General features: G+C 40.3%; 1 protein-coding gene across 14 annotated transcripts in view; it reads left to right on the top strand.

The window, feature by feature from the left end:
- The window catches only part of wizb (WIZ zinc finger b), a 42,700-nt gene extending 24,197 nt beyond the window's left edge, over positions 1 to 18,503 (top strand). For 4 of the 14 annotated variants that reach the window (XM_057028628.1, XM_057028626.1, XM_057028627.1 and 1 more), the window contains exons 2-9: positions 2,890 to 3,117; positions 3,210 to 3,354; positions 3,724 to 4,227; positions 4,356 to 4,928; positions 5,018 to 5,229; positions 7,242 to 7,461; positions 10,694 to 10,859; positions 14,130 to 18,503. In XM_057028628.1, the coding sequence (XP_056884608.1) occupies positions 3,106 to 3,117; positions 3,210 to 3,354; positions 3,724 to 4,227; positions 4,356 to 4,928; positions 5,018 to 5,229; positions 7,242 to 7,461; positions 10,694 to 10,859; positions 14,130 to 14,454 (2,157 nt within the window). In that variant the 5' untranslated portion in view covers positions 2,890 to 3,105 and the 3' untranslated portion in view covers positions 14,455 to 18,503. Of the gene's footprint in view, positions 1 to 2,889; positions 3,355 to 3,723; positions 4,228 to 4,355; positions 4,929 to 5,017; positions 5,230 to 7,241; positions 7,462 to 10,693; positions 10,860 to 14,129 lie in introns of all 14 variants that reach the window. The other 10 variants (XM_057028616.1, XM_057028614.1, XM_057028615.1 and 7 more) reach the window with 8 other exon arrangements.
- The last annotated feature ends 2,874 nt before the right edge of the window (positions 18,504 to 21,377 follow it).

The raw sequence follows: 21,377 nt of genomic DNA, 5'->3' as shown, positions 1-21,377 counted from the left end.
GGTTAACTATCCTGGCAAGTTTAGAGCTGCATTTCTGTAAATGGTGTTCTAGATTTTGTCAGGGTTAAGTGTGTCCACAATGGCAAGCATGCTAAACACACAGACAACGTTATTAGAACTACCGTATTTTCACAACCATAAGGCGCACCGTATTATAGGGCGCACCTTCAATTAACGGCCTATTTTAGAACTATTTTCATACATAGGGCGCACCGTGTTATAAGGCGCATAGCATAGAAACTACGTAGTGCCTGTGGTTTCATGACGCATTCACTAGATCGAGCTGCGCTAAAAGGAATGTCAATAAAACAATCAGATAAGTCAGTCAAACCTTATTAATAGAATACAAACCGGCGTTCTAACAACTCCATTCACTCCCAAAATGAATAAACAGCTGTTTTATTATTTTTCCCGAGTGACGTAGTGTTTTCGCGTAACACAATTCATTTAATAACAGCGAGTTATAACAGGCAGTGCAACATTTTTATCACAAGTGGATAGTGGAGTTTAATAAATCTTAGATTTAGTGCAACATTTTTATCACGTAGTACCGTTGCGGTAAATCATACGTTATATACGGTAACTCGAACTCTCGAAGTAGTGCAAAGCAATAGCAATATAACAATAGCAATATAACAACGTTGTTCAAACGGTAATGTCCATATTCACAGTATTACCATGCCTTGTTAAGTTGTAAACACACAAAAGAAACACGTAAAGCTCACTTTATCAGTTCATTCCTCATCCAGGAATCCCTCAAATTCCTCTTCTTCGGTGTCCAAATTGAACAGTTGTGCTAATACGGCATCCAACATGGCCGGCTCCGTCTCGTCAAAGTCGTCATCAGGGTCAGTGTCGCTGGTGTTGTCTGGCATTTCAGTGACAATCCCTGCCTTCCTGAAAGCTTGGACCACGGTCGAGACTGATATATCAGCCCAGGCATTTATGATCCACTGGCAGATAGTGGCGTATGCTGCTCGGCGCTGTCTCCCCGTCTTGGTGAACGTGTGTTCGCCTTCCATCATCCACCGCTCCCACGCAGTTCGCAGTCTAGCTTTGAATGCCCTGTTGACACCAATATCTAGCGGCTGCAGTTCCTTTGTTAATCCACCCAGAATGACGGCAAGAACTGAATTAGTGTGCTTTACTTGTTTTTTTACACCATCGGTGATATGGGCGCGCATGGAGTTGCAGATCAATAGGGACGGAGCTGCGTGAAAAAAGCCACCGGGTCTCTTGACGTAAATTTCTCTCAGCCACTCACTCATCTTTTCTTCATCCATCCATCCCTTTGAGTTAGCTTTGATGGTTACGCCGACTGGAAAGTTTTCTTTTGGCACAGTCTTCCTTTTGAAAATAACCATGGGTGGAAGTTTCTGGCCATTAGCCTAGCAGGCGAGGACTACGGTGAAGGATGCCTTCTCTTTCCCTGTGGTGCAAACATTCACCGTATGTGCTCCCGTTTTGTCCACAGTGCGGTTCACAGGAATATCGAAGGTGAGTGGAACCTCATCCATGTTGATGATGTGTTCTGGTCGGATCTTTTTTCCAGCGATGTTGTTTCTGCAGTATGCACGGAAAGTGGACAGCTTTTCTTGATAGTCTTCAGGCAGTTGCTGCGAAACACTCGTTCGTGTGCGGATGGAGAGGTGGCGTCTTTTCATAAACCGAAAGCACCAAGAAGGACCGCCTCTAAAATCATTTATCTTCAGTTCGTCTGCTAGCGCTGTTGCCTTCATTCGAATAGTGACTGTAGAGACACTTCTACTTGCTGCTCTCTGTTCAACAACCCACTGTTCGAGTTTGTCTTCCAACTGTGGCCATCTTGCTTTGTTTCATCGGAAGCTCCGTTGAGTCTTCTTTACCTGGCGCAGGTCGTCTTGTTGCTTCCTCCACTTCCACACCATTGATTCATTCACGTTAAATTCTCTTGCCGCTGCTCTATTTCCGTGTTCAACTGTGTGACTGATAGATTTCAGTTTGAATTCTGCATCGTAAGCGTGTATCTTGCAAGGAGCCATTTTGGGGTCTTTACAGACAGAAATGGTTTGGGACTGGACTAGAATTCCTATTTATCGCTCTTACTGCTGTTACTTCGGCCACGCCTACTGACTACGGTAGCCGCGATTAACCAATATTACCGTAATCCATACAAAAGGCGCATCGGGTTAAAAGGCGCACCGTCGATTTTTTAGAAAATTCTAGGCTTTTAGGTGCGCCTTAAAGTCGTGAAAATACGGTATCTTCAGTGTAAACAAAAACTGCCAGAGGTGATAAATAAGATGTATGCTGTATGAAGGCATTAGGTGGTGGCATCAAATATTTATTTGATTTAGATTTTCCCTTTGTTCTTTCTCTCTTTTAACACTTTCAGTTTTGAAAGCATTTAAAGTTTACAGTATTTTTCTTGCCTGCATGTAGGTTTGGCACAGTATTGCTTAGGTAGGTAGGTAGGTAGGAAGGTAAATATCCCGACATACATACTGTATATTTTCTCTTTGTCAGATAATTTTTTTATTTTTTTAAAAACCCAACATGAAACGCATGATGCTGAAACAGCCAAATAAACAATTTTGCACATTCTCAAAGAGAAAGAATGCACTTTGAGGATGCTTGAATCTAAAACTGGTGTCTTGAAGGACAGCTCATTGTGGCTATCCTGCAGCCTGATAGATTTCCAGAGAGTAAATGCAGAATTGAATGATGTGGATTTGCTCCAGATCTTGAGTAATCATTAAATGACAAGTATTTACAAATATTCACGATATTGCAATATAATCTTTTAAAATAATTTCTTTTCAAATGTCACAAAAAAGTCTGAATAACATTGAGTTTGTTTTTGGTTTTTTACTGTCTAATTACTTTTTTTAATGACTTATCTTTGAGCAGCATTGGAGGTGAACCCCAACAAGGACATTATTTGTCAACTATGTGGTGCTTGGTTTGAGACCCGGAAAGGTCTATCCAGCCATGCTCGAGCCCACCTGCGACACTTTGGATTGGAGTGCTCGGAATCGAAGGGCTCTCCTATCGACCTGCTGAACCAGCTCATTCAAACTGATAACTTCAAAAACAATTCCAGTACATTGCAACCGGAAAGTCTAAATGAACTACCAGGTCTCTCAAACACAGTTTGTTTTTCTAAGCAGTCCCCCTTGCTGAGTTCTCCTTCCTCCTCATCCTCTTCATTTTCATCCCTGCTGTATAAGGTAACTGCACTTGAGGGTAAATCAACATCCAAACCTTCCTCTTCATCTGCCTTATCATTGCCTGGCCCACCTGCAAAACGTCAAAAGTCTTCCTGTATGCAAGTCTTCCACCTAAGTAGTGGGGATGCCATGGCCCTTCCACACAGTGAGTAATTATTTCACAGGTCGATTGTGCAGCATGACAGATTAATTTTCTTTTGATTTTCAAATTATTTTTTTTAAATTCCCAATTCTTATAAGTTGTGTTTATAAGCAATTAGAAAAAACTACACCTTTTCTTTTAGTTTTAATAAGTGTCTTATGTAACCTTTGTTACTTTTTATAACTTTAATAAGTTATAATAAAAATTTACATGTACAATAGACACTGTATATCATTAATGGTTATCAATAATTAGAAAATAAATTGGTTGTATTTGTGGGAATCATAAATGTAGAAAGCAAGGTACTTTTAATAGCTTGGATACTTCTTGGGTTTCATTTTTCTTTGCTTTTCATTTTTCTTCATTAAATAGGTAAGCCTCCAAAGGAAATAGGTTGTGACTGTTGTGGGGAATATTTTGAGAACCGTAAAGGTCTATCCAGCCATGCCCGTTCCCACCTGCGTCAGATGGGAATCACTGAGTGGTCTGTCAACGGCTCACCTATCGACACTCTCAGAGATGTCATGACACGACAGGGCCTGTCTTGTTCTTCTTCGATTAAATCTTTTAAGAAAACATCACCATCATCTCCTGGACCCCCTAAGTCTTTGAAGGCCTCATCATCTCCTCAAGTCTCTCTTCTCAGCAGAGTCTCTTCAACTTGCATTCAGCCCTTTAGCATTCCTCAGCCTTTGGCGGCATCTAAATCAATATCTCTACACCCAATCTCATGTTCTAGAGGCTTAACAATAAAGCTAAAGTCTGAACCAGCACAAGTGGATGTCACTGTGTCTGGACCTGTGGAAAAATCTCACAATTTCCCTTGTGAAACACACAACTGGAGCAGCTCTGCTAGTGTGTTCCCACTTAACTTGGGTAACTTCAAAATTTGACTGACTTATTTAGATGTGTGGAGGGAAAATAGAAAACATTACCAATAAATAACAAATTGAATTGCATGGTCATTTGTTTTATACATGTTTGTCCCTCTGGTTTCTTTATAGCAATGGTATCAAAACCAGAACCCACAAAGGATATTTGTTGTGAGCTCTGTGGTGAATATTTTGAGAACCGCAAAGGCCTGTCCAGTCATGCCCGTTCCCACCTTCGCCAGATGGGCATTACTGTGTGGTCTGTAAATGGCTCACCCATTGACACCCTGAGGGAGATAATGATGAAGAAATGTGAGTATGAGTCTTCCTTGCCAAACCTTGGATTGAAGAAGGAAAGGAGTCGGGGATTCAACAGTTTATCATGGGAGAGCATAGAGAAAACTGGCAGTTCACAAGGTTTGCCTACCTCCAGTTGGCAGCTCTCCAAATTCCACAAATCACCTCTCAGATTTCTGCAGTCAAGGCTCCATAAAGGGTTTCCAAAAGGTTTGGTATCAACATCTGCTGCCCCTTCCACAGGAAAGGTCTTCAGGATCATCTCACCAGTAAAAAGACCCGAGTCTGTAGATTCTGACAACTCACCACCACCTAGAGTTAAGGCGATCTCATCTCACACACATAATTTCACTGTCACAAGAAAGTCCTCCCCAAATAAGCCTGGACATCAGGGTAGGTCATTAAGTGGTGAGTGATTATTAGTTTAATTTTATTTCAAATAATTATGTGTTCAGCACCTTATAACATCCTCATTAATGATCAATTTTTGTTCTTAGATCCAAGTTGTGAGCTGTGTGGCTTCTTCTTTGAGAACAGGAAGGCTCTTGCCAGTCATGCCCGAGCCCATCTGAGACAGTTTGGTGTGACTGAGTGGAGTGTAAATGGATCCCCCATTGAGACTCTCAGTGCATGGATACGCACCAGGCCACAAAAGGTATTGGAGATGCACCGCAGCTATATGCAGAGCACGCACTCCACGCTTAAGAAGGTGAGACATTCTGTAGAGCCTGCCTGTAAACACTGACATACATTCAGACGGACAAAGTATTTCTATTTCCTCTCATTTCCATCATTACTGTTGCTACCAACTTGCATTGGGGGTTTCCTTGGAGTAGAATTTAGATGTTTTATTTCATTGAAAGCTTCAGACACTTTGTCTTACAGCTTAATGGTTGACTAAAAATGTTTTTCCTGTTTTTGTTTCCCTACTTTTTGAGTTGCTTTTTCAATGCAATCCCTTTCCAAAAGTCTTTCAATCAAGCCAGAACTAGATCTAGGGTGATTGACCGCTCTGCTCTGCTCTGTGCTTGGTGAACTTTTAACCGTGGAACAGAGACTACCTCTATAGTGCTAAATATGTTATTGTTGGTGGATGAGGGTTCTAAGGAAGCAGCAGAGAGGTGTGTAAGACTACAACTCTGCATCCTGGTCTGGACCCTGGATTGTCAGGTCACTTTGGGTCTAATAAAATTAGCCAAATTACTAGAAATGAGAGAGGCACCATCCCATGTGGGATGGACACCGTCTCTCCTAATCAGACCAGGTTTTCCCCAAAAAGTGCTCCAATTGTCTATAAAAGCCACCTGGTTTTCGGGGCACCACCGTGACAGCCAGCGACAAAGCGACGACATGCGGCTAAACATTTCATCGCTGGCCAGATTGGGGAGGGGACCAGAAAATGCTATGGAGTCCGACATCGTTTTTGCGTAGTTGCACACCGACTCTATGTTAATTTTGGTGACCTCCGACTGACGAAGCCGGGTGTCGTTGGCTCCGACGTGAATAATAACTTTACCAATAACTTGGAGTGATAGATTGCTGCAACTCCCCCTCCTTGACCAGGATATGCTAATTAAGATGGCTAGGAGGAGTAGATTCATTTAAGCTAACATACTCCTCCTGAAGCCAGGTCTCAGTTACCCACCACAACATAATTAACTATGTATTTTTTGCCATTGTGAAAAACAACTGGGTCTTTCCCTTTCTTTTTCAGCTCGCTTTTTGGTAGGTATTTAGCGTCGTATTTTCCATGAACAGTCTGAAAATACCGCTCCACATTTCCCTTCTTTGGTATTGCGATGGTAGACTGGCAGATGAGGCAAACGCACTTTGAAAATGTCATCGTGAACAAAAAGTCCTATTCCTATTTCCTCCTATTCTGTATCAAAGTGATACGTTTTATTCTTCTTACGTGGTCAAGCTCCCTCACTCATTTTAATATCTTAAGTTTAAGAGGAAAAAAACAAAAGCGAAAAAATCGCAGTAATAAGATGACTAGCTTGTTGGCTTTGCTGCACTTATTGCTGTTGTTTGTGCATGCACAGTGACCTAAGTGTCACCAAAATTCAGATGTCATCTGACTGGCTGCCCTGTAGATCAATCAAGTGACGGGTCAGATGATAGGCTGACGTCTGTTTTTAATGTCACGTGGTCTACCGATTGTACCTTGGCAATCGACCGGTAGATCGTGATCGATGTACTCAGCACCCCTGGCTTAGGGTCACCCTAAGCACCCTCACCCCAGTCTGAGGTCCTGTGTGGTCTGAAACAAGTTTTCATGAGGGACATCTCTTTACTTTGCTCCATTCAGAATTTTTCCAAGGCCTGACCAGTCTCCATGCTTCAACTGCTGAAAAACATCCCCATAGCATGAAGCTCCCACCACTGTGCTTCATGTTAGGGAAGGACATTTTCCTCCAAAAATTATGCTTAGAGTTCCAAAAAGGTTTAGACTTGGTTTCAACAGACCACAAAAGGTACATTTTACAGTCTGCCAGTCCTTTAAGTCCTTTATTTACTTCAGGTGGGCATTCATATGATGAAAACACACAAAAAGTTTAAAAGGGTCTGAAAACTTTCCAACTGCACTCCTAGCATAGGTATGACTAATGACAAATTCTCCATTACACCATTTCTAGAGCATTTCATTATTATTCTTATTTGTAAGCTCTTCTCTCTTGTTTGCAGAAAATGATCACAAACCTCCCCATATAATTGCAGGACTCCTGTTCCATGCACTCTTCCTCCTTTTCCCAGTGGTCTTCATCTCTGGCTATTCGACTGGCACAACCGCACTGTGGCAAGGCTGTCTGGGATTCTTTCAGGAATGCTGAAGGTGATGCTAGGTCTGATCACCTGGCGAGAAAACACCCTAGATGCACTGGCCTCCCAGTTCAAGCACAAGTAGCACATAGTGAGCTGAACGTCCGACTACCCAGAAGTATGCAAAGCTAAATCATGTTTTTTACTTGAATGAATTGGAAATGTTGTGTTTTGTTTTGCTTGTTTAACTATGTATTAGAGTTCACAATTTTATTTTCATTTCTTTGAGATAAAATGAAAAGTTATGGATGTAACTATGAATCGATGAATCATGAATGACCACCAAAGGGGATGCTTTATACTTAATATTCCCATTCGCGCATGCGCAGTCCGGTTATATATACCAACAATGTCACATGTGACCTCTGGATGACCCAAAGGAGACTATATCTTCTGTCGTCATTCCCGAAAAATGTACTAATGAGCAGGATAGCCAAGCAGCTGACCTGCAAGCTAATGTAGCTTCGCTGACAGCAACAGTGGAATTCATGAGGAGGAAGTGTAAGGAACTGGAGGTTCACTCCAGATAAAATAACTCATCAGATGCATTGGCTTTCCCTGAGGGGATGGAGGGTCCCCTCTAACTCCTGCTTTACCTGGAGTCTAAAATGTCACTTAATCGGGCCCACCGCATGCTGCATGCTAAACCAGGATAGAGCTCCTCCTCCTGCGTTATTGTTAGAAGGAATCACTGCATTATTCAGCATTGGGCAAATACAGCTTCTCCGATTTTCTCTGATGAAGAGGATCCACATATTCCCGACATATTTTCACGCTCAAACAATAAGCAGCCTTTGCCTCAGTGAATGGTTTGGTATCTGGTATACAGCAGCTTTAAATAGCATAGCAGATTTTACCAGAGTTTGGTAATAACTGCATTATCAACAAGATTTCAATGCAGATAACAGGAGTCAGGAAGCAAGCAGGTTGGGTAGCTAAGAGGATATCAGCCGATGGCCCGAAGTTGTGAGAGTCAGAGAGCAAAGAGGTGGGGGGAGTTAGGGCGGTTTATTATTGGAGTAGCCTGAAGTAATATAGGCATTACAGAACTGACAGAGAATCTGAGGGTGAGAAATAAAGGAATTAAGAATGTAATGTAATTCATGAGTTTAATACGTAGGGGCTTCCAAAAGGTTTATTTTGGGTTTATGATGCATAGAGTGAGGGAGTTTATACCAAAACCAATGAGATGCTTTAACTGGCAGAATCTTGTGCTGGGTTGAAAGCCAAGGAATAGAAGTGTGTTTTAAGAAAGGTTTTAAAAATGGACAGGCAAGGAGCTTTTCTGATGTGTAGATGGAGGTCTTTCCATAGTTTGCAGAAAAGGCTCTTTCACCTCTGATCTGATCACCTCCGCTTAGACCTTGGTACCTCCAGTACCAGCTGATCAGCTGACCTGCGGCACCAAGCAGGAGTGTAGGGACAGAGCACCTCAGACAGGTAGGACAGGATGAGATCATTTAAAGATTTTTTTTAAAAATATATAGGATCTTAAATTAACTCTAAAATGCACATGGAGAGAGGCCAAAATCAAATCAAATCAAATCAATCTTTATTTATACAGCGTATTTTACAATCAAAATTGTTTCAAGACGCTTTCCAGAATCCCAGGGCCTGACCCCAGACAAGCAACAGTGGCAAGGAAAAACTTCCCTTTAACAGGAAGAAACCTTGAGCAGGACCAGACTCATGTAGGGGGACCCTCCTGTTGATGGCCGGCTGGGTAAAGAGAGAGGAGAGGAGAGGAGAGGGAGAGGGAGAGGAGAGGGAGGGGGAGAGGAGAGAAGAAGGAGATGGAGAGGGAGAGGGAGAGGGAGAGGGAGAGGGAGAGGAGAGGAGAGAAGAGCTGGTCAGCGGGGCCGGAGGTCATCATGCAGCTCCGAAGGCGGCGATACCTGTAAATGAATAGAGAAGGGGGGGGGGGGGGGGGCAGAAAAACTACACAAGAATCAGCATAACTAGTCTGCTTGATGAGGAGGAGGAAAGGAGAGGAGAGGAAACCATGACCCAGTGGGGTGACAGAGACCTGTCAGGTGATCATGTTTCTGGACCCCGGCAGCCTTGGCCTATAACAGCACAGCTAAGATGTTAACCTAATGATTAGACGACCCCCTAAGTATGATAATTTGTCTGTCTATGATAGTAACTGGAACTACAGAATTAGTAACAATAAGCTTTTTCAAAGAGGTAGGTTTTAAGTCTGATCTTAAAAGTAGCGATGGAGTCAGCCTCCCGGAAATGGGAGTAATGTGTTTTTCTTAGTTTCTTAGTTATTCCAGTTAAGAGGTAAGCAGCAGTGTTTTGTACTAACTGGAGGTATATGAAGCAGGACTGGTTGACTCCAAAGTAAACTGCATTACAATAATTCAGCCAAGATGTGATGAAGGTGTGGATTACTGATTAGTGCTTTCGTGCAAGGAAGGGCTTCACGTTTGCCAGCTGTCTAAGATGAAAGAAGCTGGACTTAACTATAGCAGCAATTTGTTGATTTAATTTAAAATCACCTTCCACCTTAAAATTCAAGTTTGAGGCTTTAAATAGTCTGCAAAAAGGTCCAAGTCATCATGCCCAGTTCAAATGAACCAGGGATCACCTCTGCTTCTTTTTTCATTATTTTGGAAAAGTTCAGTTTAGTGTCCTCAAGTAATAACATAAGTGATTTAAGAGAGCGAGGATCTTCCACACATTATTATATGTCATAAAAAATCTTTACCCAAAACGTTAATTATCCTTTTGGGAGAATAATCACTTTTTCACTGGCTCCTTTCCAAAAAATATTGACTTCTTTGACCTGAAGATCAGTAATGAAGACCCTGGTTAGAGAACATAAATAATTGGATGTAATCTATATTTAATTGACATAAATGATTGGTCTATACCTGGTTGTGAGTGTGCACTATCATGATATTTCTTTAAAATTTTGATATATTTTTTTGTAAAATTGTATTATTTTATAATTTCGTTTAATTATTAATCAGATTGCACCTTAAATTTACTGTTGTTGCAAACATAGGATATATCACATATTATCACATATTGGCTTGGGATGTTCTCAAAAAATTTAAAAAACAATTCTGTTTCACACGTTTAACACATTTTGAAAATACAGACATCATGCCGCATAGTTTCTTTTGTATCCCTAGTCTATGCCACTAAATTCAAAAGTATTTACACAAATATATATATGAGACCTTTTAATACACTGATAAAATGCAGTCAGTCAGGGGTGTGGAGGCTATGTGTTTGCCACTACTAATAATGTTTTCTGACAATCACATCCAAAATAGGAACCAATACCTTTTGCTGGTGTTATTGCATCATATACAATAAACAGTCATGTTCTTCCCAAGGTTTTGAACGTCGGCCCCTAAAACATCCAACTTGTCCAGATGGAACAGAGAGTCACAGGCTTACTGCAAGCATGCCTCGCAGTGGCACTGTCCCAGCGCTGGTGCCCAAACCACCCACTTATCCACTGGTCAAGATGGTGGGCAAGTATTATACCCTCAAATGCCGGTAAGTCAAAACCTTTCATTGCTGTGTAAATCAAAAGGACTGTAGCTGGCAGAATACTACAATGTCTAATTAAGCTTCTTTAAAATTTCTTTAAAAGTCTTACCTTTTTACTCTCAAAATTTGTGAATGTCATTATCTTCAGAATGTAATGATTACAGCTATCATTTTATGAAAACCAGTATGAGTTGACCATGACTGAGCCTCTTCAATAAAAACACACAGTTATGATCAGAAACATTGCAGAAGGGCAAACAAACAACATAGTTTCAGTGAAAACACTTTATCACTCCAGTGTACAATGTAAATAGTATTCACCCCTTGGATGTTTACCCCTTTTGTTGTTTTCATACCTAAAATTATGATCAATATAATACTTTTTTGACCAAGACCTTTGACCAAATTTTATGTCAAAGTGAAAACAGACAGATAGAAACTAATTAATTACAAAATATACATTGTGAAATACATGTAATAGAGACTGGCCTTATTCAACAGAAGTCCAACTGGTCATTAGCAGCAGTGACACCATTAGGGAAATGGAGATGAGAGTGTAGTTGTCTAACAGGTTATTGGAGTGTTAACACCTTTGGTGTTTGTGTGTCCTGTGACTCGTTCAGCTAAAAAAGGAACACTCCGAGCAACTCAGAGAAAAATTCATTGATAAGAATGTGACAGGATATGGCAACAAAATTATTTTGAACTCACTAGACATCCCATTAATTTGGTTATAATGCATCATTAAGAGATGGAAGGAATAAGTTGACAACCTCCTGTCGTATGTGCATAACCCCAATTAATCAACCAGCATTAAAAATGTTGTGCTTTCAGGATTTAGGTTTCCCAGGACTTAAAAATGTAGGCATCGCCTTCACATGTCCACTTCTTTGCACAATCAAACTTAAGAGCATTACCATCTTAGAACCACCTGTATCAGCAGAGAAGATGAGCATATTGCCTTGATAACTGTATGTCTTTCATTGCATCCCTATTTTCCTATTGTGCAGACATGCACAATAATACATGTAATAATCACCACTTTTGACCAGCTTGAACAGATCAAAAACATAATAACTCTTATTTTGACACATTGTAATAACAAAATTCTATAAGAATAGGAATAAGAACAAGTCACAATTTCTGCTGTGCATACTTTGCACCATGTAAAATAAATAAGACATGTAAAAAATAATAATAGTAGAATAAATGTATCTGATGGAGAAATGACCCATCTTCTGTGTTGCTTCTTAACAGCAAAGTATATTGTACAAAAAAATATCGATCTCCTCTTCTAGGCTATATTCTTACCAGCATATTAAACAATAACACAATAGATCTTATAAAACAAATTTCTCTCTGATGGAGCTTCAAGTCACCCATCTTCTGGAGTGTTGCTAGTACATAGCGGCATATAAAACAATTGTCTGACTATTCAATCTCAGAGGTCACTGTTTCTCCTCTGGCATAGGAAAGGGTCTAGGTGAGTTAGGGACTTTAATCTGGGATCAGTGCAGTAGATCTGAGAAGATCGACTAGGGGGTGAAGTATATCTGGGCTTTGGGTCCTCGCTAATGGCTGTTTGACATCTTAAGTGATGGTGCTTTTTACTCACTTGGGGTCATGCATTGTAGAAGTTTGGCTTTTAAAGGCAGGATCATGGATGCAGATGGTGCAGATTTAGTGATCAACATCGGGTACTGTTTATATACGTACAGGTTGTGTAGCAATATGCCACAACTTTTTTTAAATTATTAATCTTCTACACTGCCATTCATTTTAGAGCAGCTAGCTTAATGGTATGTGCAAAGCATCACATTTGTGGCCCCAGGCCATGGCCTGTGACACCATTACATACATTCTTATCATTATCAGTAGTCACAGGTTAGTGACACAAACTTCCACAGCTTCTGTCAGACCGTTGGCTAAACCATCAGTGTTGTGACTGTTGTGGAAGCATGTCTGAAGAATGTGGCTTTTCTTTTCCCATTCTGCTGTCATATAATGTGCTTTAAGAGGTTGTTGTAGTTCTTCAGGTCCAGCAGCCCGAGGTCAGAGCAACAGTGGGTGCTACGGACACTGATTGCTCTAATTGGGCTTCTGCTTTGTTGTACAAAGCAGGAACAACAATATCTGTGAAATAGGTCTCCAGTGTCCACAACATGTCCTGAAACCTAGTGTTTTCCACAGCAGAAAAAGGTTGCGTGTCAACAGCAATAAAAGTAGCCATCGCCCCATCTATGTTTATGTATATATGTCTTATCTATAATTGTCCAATGACATGTTTGCCATCAGTGTCACACAAAAACCAAAATAGTACCACACACCAGATCTGAAGGATGGTGGAGGAAATGACTTACTTTAAAGCTGGCAAACGACACAGATGTGTTACAAGGAAAATTTACTAACTTTCAAAACTTCAACATACTGGCCTATTAAAATAGTCAAGTCATCTTTTTCTCTGTATCGCTACCGCCACACATTGTTTCATCTGTTCTGCTTAACTGGAAATATGGAAACAAAACCTCATTGGGCTAGCACGACTACATACTTCTGAAGGTCTTGATCTATTGATGTTTAAAGGACATGTGTGCACCCCTTCATCCAAAAGCCCCGATGCTGTCCGGAAGTGTCCATACTTTTTTTTTTTTTTACCTACATCTAAATTAACCACAATTTTACTGTTGGTTTGTACATTAATATAAAATAATATAAAAGTTAAATACAAAAATAACACAAAAATATTTCATATTTTCAAAAGACATGCTTAACATTAATGCAGGCTCCACACATTTATCTACTCCTTGCATTAATATTTACACCTGCATTTACATGTTCTGATTTGCTTTTCCAAAATATTATATTGCATGGACTCCAAAGTGTTGTATTTAAAACTTGTAACTGTGAAAACTCACATAATTTGGAAGTTTAATGACTTAAAACACTGTCTTTATTAATGGAAAAACATATTAAGTGTGGAATAAGGATCAAACATTGTCAAACACTGATCAAACACTGTTTTCTATGTTAAATAGAAAAAGTAGTGTGTTTTTAGCTTTTAGTTGTGTGTTCCAGCTTTGGGTCTTGAAGTAAATATTTGTCCTAAAGCTTTGGTTTCAGTTGGTAAATTTCAATATAGAAATAATCACAAAATTAACAAACAAAAATAAGGATAGGAACAAATAAATAATAAATAAGAAGAAGTTTTGAAGAGTTTTGGTTCTTCAGTGCTGCTTGAAAATATTCCAGCTTTAATTTGTTTTGTACTTGTATCAGTTTCTGTGAAGTGGAGTTTCATGGTCCACTGTCTGTGCAAGAGGACTGGATCAGACATCTCCAACAGCACATCCTCAAGATGAATTACGACAAGCCTGCAGATTCCAAATTAAAACTTCCAGAGGAAAAACTATTAACTTTAGAAGCTGCCACCTCCACCTGTTCTACCACCTTCACAACAACTGCCCTCCGAATGACTCCAGGCCACATGAGGCATCCACCGACTATTCACTCTTGTGAGGGTATCACTGTTGCTGCCACAGATATTACAAAGATCTCAGAGAAGCATCTAGCTTCTCATGTCATGTCCTCTGTAACAGTTTAAAATTAAGCTCATTGCCTCACTTTTACTTATTTGATTAATGTGAGTGTGTTTTTCGTGCCTTTACATTTTAGCACCTTTCCACTTTATCATTCAAAACAATTGTCAAGCCCCCTCAGCAGCTATTTAAATGGTGTTCAGCACTTCTGTAAATCAGTCACTCTTGGTACTACTGTGCATTGGGGTGGATGGCAATTAGAGGTATCAAGTTTTATGAGGAGAAATCATTGTTGAATACTTGCCTTGCTCTGAGTTATCCAAATATTAGTAACCTATATCAAATTCCCATATACATTACAGTCGAACAGGCCAAGATAAAAGTGTAAATTGTAGCCAGTTTTCTAAATGAAATCGGAGCTATCAGCTGAACACACATTTCTATACAGGCACCATCAGATGATGAATTTATGTATATAGGAAGCATTTTCATCCGGTCAATGTATATGATCATCTGTGATGCGTAAATGCAAATAATTAATATTGATGCGAGGTGTCCTGGATCAACAGACAATTAATTCATTCTGACCAACATACTCAGCATACAAGCTTGCATGAAGGATGGGTGGCTTCTTAGTAAGTAAATAATTTATCTGTCCTAAAATTACTCCCCCTGACAGACATTGAGCATCTTCGCCCCTAAATATAATGATGCAGAGTTCAGCATCATTATATTCGGTCTACACTCGTCAGTGGTGTGGGTTGCTTATTATGCTACAGACGCTACAACAATTCTTTTATCTGTGTAATGTTCCAAAATGGCAACTGATTGCATTTTGTACAGAATATAACTAATCTTCCATTCATTATTAATACCAGTGAACAATGTGCCAAAAATTTATTTTTCGTGCCTCGGCGTCATGACGAGTGTCTCCAACTCGCAATCTATTACATTCCTCTGCCTACCTTTGCGACTCATGGCTTGTTTCTGATCGTGCAAAGAGGGGAATCCCACCCTGTTTATATACTAATTTGCATATTTTTTTAGGGTGTGGTGAGGGAGGAGACTGGTACTCAAAAACGTACACTCAGTTCCACGTTGATTCGAATGTACAAAGCAAATATGCACTTTCCTGGATTTGAGCATTCGCATGGTTTTAGTATGAAATCCACACAACTCTTTGTACATAAGGCCCCAGGTCTGTACCACTTTCTCATCTAAAGATTATATAATTCAAGCAAACACTAACAAATATCACTAAGAACTTCCTGATGAGTCGGGGGTTAGACTGAAGCCTAGTTTATCCTTTGTGTAGTCAAGTCTGCGGGCCCTCTACAACTGCTGCAGAGATGCAATACACACCTTCCAAAAATTGTAACTACTCAAAAAGGAATTGCAGACCCTACGCAGACCCGCCAAAATATGTAATTTTGTCTTGTCGCTTCTGCAAATTTACTCCCTCTTATTGTATCATAAGTAAATCATTCTGGTCAAGGTGATCTGCAGTTGTTCACTGTCTATTTAAAGTTAACAAAGATGCCTGGTCATATAGCCTCCAGGCCCATTTGAACGACATGACAACCAGAATATCTGGTGAATTTTTCCTTTTGCTCACTTGTATTCTGTTTTTTTGACTAATCTTTATATGAGAGATATGTTGTGTGTGCTGTTTGCTAACCAGATACTTTATAATCAAATCAAAAGTGACTGGCTGTAAATAGAAATAATCAATGTTGCTTTTCCACTCATTTGGATCTAAATTTGAGGCGTTGCATTGCGAACCAGACAACAGTTTGTTGAAATGTGATCTCATTGCCTATATGCTACGCAGAATCACATTAAGTGATCGGATATAAAACATTACAATATTACTTCTTAATGTTGTATATTTTGAGGCTTTTCTATTGCACAGTTTAGTACCAGCGTTACATTTTGGCTTCAAAAATCTGTGTTCAGACGTGTACAAGTTTTGTTTTGACAAGGGGTGAAATGTTGTAAAAGAATTTCCTGTATACTGTGTGCTTACTTGCTTTAAACACAGAAAGGGATGAGCACTGTTTTCTACAATAAAACCCAAAGTCAATATTAATATCCTAAAGCATTCCTAAAACTGAATTATCATTTTAAGCTCACAGTTTTTTTCTTTTAAAGGTTTAAAATTTGATTTTAAAGGGGACATATTAAGGAAACCTCACTTTTTTGCTTATGTACATATTTTTGTATATTCAGTGTGCCTCTCCACCTCATAAATGTCAGTTTTGAAAAGTAATCCAACGTTTTAAAAGCTGTTGGAGTAAGATAATGTGTCTTAAAAGCTCCATTTGAATTTCCACGGGACTATTAAGTAACAGTTTGGGTGATTGGTATAATTTCACCCTGATGCTGGGTATCTCTTTCCACACAACCACAGCTATCTGTGCATGGATCTGCCTATGGCACCATTTTCTCATTCTTGCTTTAACTGCATGCAACTGCCTGGACCGTGTCATGTACATCTTTAAAACTGTGGTCACATGACACTGAAGTAGGTACCAAATGTGCCCAGCAATTTGCATTGCGATGACATCGCAACAAATGCTATGTAGGACAAACCATTACAACAGATATCTTATGTCGAGATATTATCATCTGAAAATGTATCTTTTGGAGATAAGTGGGTAACCATTCAGTAATGGATTTTTGATACAGTTAGAGTGACACATCTTTACACAAGATTTTTCAAATTTAATATATTCGTGTCTGGTTTTAATTTTTTGATTGTGAATTTGCAGGGATAAAACCAATGTTTTCTTAGAATCAGGTTTATTGTCCAAAGTATGTTAACATAGATGGTATTTTTGGTACCATGGTGCAAAACATGTAACATATAAGGGAATATAATATAAGGTTAAGGAATAATATATCAACAAAATCAACAACTATCAACAATAGTTCTTAACTCTTACAGTTATCACCTAAGAAAAATATGTGTAGCATAATGAGTGCAGCAAACAATATGAACTGAAAATGAAGATCTATAACCATTTATGATGTGCAATTGAACATTCATTATTTGTAATCATACAATGCCAAATATCAATAAGGACAAATCGATTAAAAGTATAAAATGTCCCAACTTAACATCAGTTAACCTCCTGTACTCATCATACTGCTGAATATGTTGTTGAGATATGATATATTACTGATTAAAAATCACTGTCCCACTGAAGATCTTGTTTAGTTGTCAAATTAAGATGGGGATGGGGCACTGAAGCCCACTGTCCGCTCCTGTCTCACCTTGTAGAAGTCCTTCATCACTTTAATTTTCGCCATACTTTCACACAGTTCTTCCTGTTTCTCATGTTTTTATCCTGGCCATGTAAATAGACAGCCAATAATAATCATGATATAATAATAATCAATAATAATCACAACCAATCATGATATGCTTGGTCATCATAAGGCAAAGCCCTCTAAAATAATTCTGGCAGCTGGACACATTTTGTACCTACACTGCCCTCAAGTCTTGGATGGTGCAAAACCTGTCTGTGTGGTGCTAACAGTAGCTCAGTAGGATTTAGAGGGAAAGACAGTCAGTCTGGTCTTTCAGAGCAGGGCATTACAGCCTTGATGCATTTAGTGTCCATCTGTGCTTAATTCTTTGGCTTTTTTGAACAAAGCACATTATTAACACTTAATTTAGACAACAAGGAACCATGTTAACTTGCATAAAAATGAGCATAATATTTCCCCTTTAAATGTGTAAAATAGAACTTCAAGTGCTATGTTTGGAATATATACTGTACACTAAATGTAGCATACCATTTGCATTGTATTTAAGCACCGCCACATAATGTATGTAATATTTCATATTCTTGTGTTTGATTCAGTAGTCTTTGGTCTGAGCAGCCTCATTGTTATTATAGACAATTTGTCTTGTTTTTACAAAGGCCCAGTTGTCTTATAGTCTGAATTTTTGCTGTTCTTCAAGTCTATAATATTACATCAAGCATCAGTGAATGCCTACAACCAAGTAGAGATATACTGCAAAAAATAAGCATGTACAATGCCCTAGAAAAGTAGCAAAATATCATTGCTTTCTCATTAAAGGTGACTTATTTCAGTAGGGATGATATGCTCTGTAGTCAGAATTATTTTTTCTTTCATGTCTGTTTCTCAATATCTGTAGCCTCAGATAACAGAACAGGGAATCTGCTGTCCCTATAATTCAGCCAATCAGAAAATAAGGACAATACACCACTGGCATTGGTTGCTGGAAGATTTATTCTTTTTTGTTTGTTTATTTTTTCTTTTTAACACAACACAATTATTCTTAAATATGAACGCAAAGGACTTGTACTTCCAGTATACTAAAAACAGAAAAAAAATGTACATGATTAGAGCCAGACCTTCTGACCAACTTTGAAGACCATTGCTTGAGGTCGGTGTTGATTGGTGGCGACACAATAACGGTCAGCAGCACGAAGAAGAGACGCCCGTGCTTGGTGCCATTTGCGACTACAGAGGTGAATGAAGGCAACAGCGGAAAGACAAGTGACCACCTTTTCAAGGGCAGGAAACAGCAGGGGTTGGTACCCATAACGGCACTGAAATGGTGAAAAACCAGTGGCTGAGCAGTGTCATCATGAGACAAAATATTCTTAGGTGTTCAGCATGGAATAAAACAAATCCAAGGGTCAGTGAATTGAGAACTAAGGACTTTATTATCAGCTGGGGCCCTTGGACAGACAACCACACACTGAGGGTTGCAGACGAAAAGCGAGATACAAGAATGTATGGAAGACAATATACAATCAGGAGCGTTGTCTCCTTCCACTTTGGTTGCCTTATTTGGCAATATTCCAGTTTTGGGGAGCTTTTCACACCAAGAACACTACTATATATGGTTATCTGCAGGTCATAACTTCTCTGCCTAAGTCCAGCGTTGGGCCCTCCTGTCCCAGCCCTCTACATTCCATTCTCTTCTACTAATTTACATTCTGCTGTGTTCTACCTAACTGCATCTTCTAGCTTGTGGATTATACTGGTCACATTATACTGATGGTACTGTCATATTAGAAGATACATGTCAAATGATAGAAATAATGAGAATAAACAATAAACATTCATTATGTTCCCAAAGCAGATGAGGGAGTTGTGGGCATATTCAACCCACAGAAGCTTCTCTGACCAGGAGGAGGGATTGTCATTCACCATACATCGCAGGGCTGTCTCCATCTCCTGTTTCACAGGCTCCCTTTGCCCATTCAGTAGTTCATTTTTGGGTGAAACCCGGAAGACAGACTGGTGGTGGCACCCAACAGCTTGAAAAATTCCCTCCAGAATATTGACACCACATCGTTAGGGAGACCATGCAGACGGACTACATGGAGCAGAATCAGCTGTGCTTGGCGGAGGGGAGCTTGGGCAATGGAACTAAATGGGTCATCTTACTAAAGTGATTAACAATGGTCAATATGACTGAGAAGTCCTGCGACAAAGTCAAAAGAGATGTGAAAGGAAGGGCAGTGTGAGATAGGTAAAGGTTGCAGGCATCCCGCACGAAGTTGGCGGGGGGTCTTGCACCGGTTGCAGACTGGGCAGGCCTTGATAAACTCCTGGGTGTCTTCCCTCAACGTGGGCCACCAGAAGCAATGGCAAATGGCCTGTTGGGTGTGTCGTGTTCCAGGTAAGTTTAAAAGATCGAAACCACTGTAACACCTCTGACCGTGGCAGGAAGGGAGGGGGGCAAACAGACAGTTCAGAGGACAGGCACTAGGACCTGGGTGACCCTCAGTGGCTCTCTTCACCTTCTCTTCAATCTCCCAGGTAACCATGGCGATGCAGCATGACTCCAGAAGGATGGAATTGGACCCAGTGTTTGTCTCCTCATTTTGAAACTACTGGGACAAGGCATCAGGTTTGGTATTGCAGGATCCTGGGTGGTAGGAGAGGGTGAAGTTGAACCAGGTGAAGAATAAAGGCCAGCGGGCTTGATGGGAGTTCAGTCTCTTGGTGGACCTCAATAAATCGATCAATCTTTACTTATATTACAAGTTACAATTTATTGTTACTATTGTAAGTTACAATCAAAATTGTTTCTAGGCACTTTACAGAATCCCAGGACCTCACCCCAACAAGCAACAGTGGCAAGGAAAAACTCCTCTTTAACAGGAAGAAACCTTGAGCAGGACCAGGCTCATATAGCCCTCCTGCTGATGGCCAGCTGGGTAGAGAGAGGAGAAGGGGGAGGACAGGTAGAGGAGAGGACCTGATGTATTCCAAATTCTTGTGGTCAGTTAAGAGGAGGAAAGGCTCCCTAGCCCCTTCCAACCAGTGCCGCAACTCTTCGAGGGCTAACTTAACAGCCAGCAAATCCCAATCAGTCGTAATTCCTCTCTGCAATGGGTTAGGCGAAAAAGAAAAAAAAGCACATGGGAGGAGTTTCTGGTCAGTGGAAGACCGCTGAGACAAGACATCCCCTACCCCTACATCCTAGGCATCCACCTCCACAACAAACTGACGTGTAGGGTCAGGCATCTAGAGGATGGGTGCAGACGTGGATCGGGTCTTCAGAGCCTGGAAAGCCTCCTCTGCCGTAGGAGTTCATCAAAAGGGCACTTTAGAGGAGGCCGGTGCAGTAAGAGGAGCCGCAACGGTGCTATAGTTCTGAATGAAACAACTGGAGAAATTGGCAAAGCCGAGAAAGCGAGAAGATCAGAATGCTATCCAGATAGACAAACACAAATCTATTGAGCATGTCCTATAAAATGTCTTTAATTCAGGCTTGAAAGACAGCTGGGGAATTGGTGAGGCCAAACGGCATGAAGAGGTACTTGTTGTGTCCTGTGGGTGTGTTGAAGGCTGTCTTCCATTCGTCCCCTAATGCGGACAAGATGATAGGCGTTGCATAGGTCTACTTTCGTGAAAATAGTGGACTCCTGGAGCAATCTGAAAGCAGACAAAAGGAGGGGGGGTACCGATTCTTGATGGTAATGCTGTTAAGACC

The sequence above is a fragment of the Takifugu flavidus genome, chromosome 3, assembly GCF_003711565.1.
Source record: "Takifugu flavidus isolate HTHZ2018 chromosome 3, ASM371156v2, whole genome shotgun sequence".
Classification (NCBI taxonomy): domain Eukaryota; kingdom Metazoa; phylum Chordata; class Actinopteri; order Tetraodontiformes; family Tetraodontidae; genus Takifugu; species Takifugu flavidus.
Note: the sequence above shows the minus strand (reverse complement) of the source record. Positions and strands in the feature narration are given on the sequence as shown.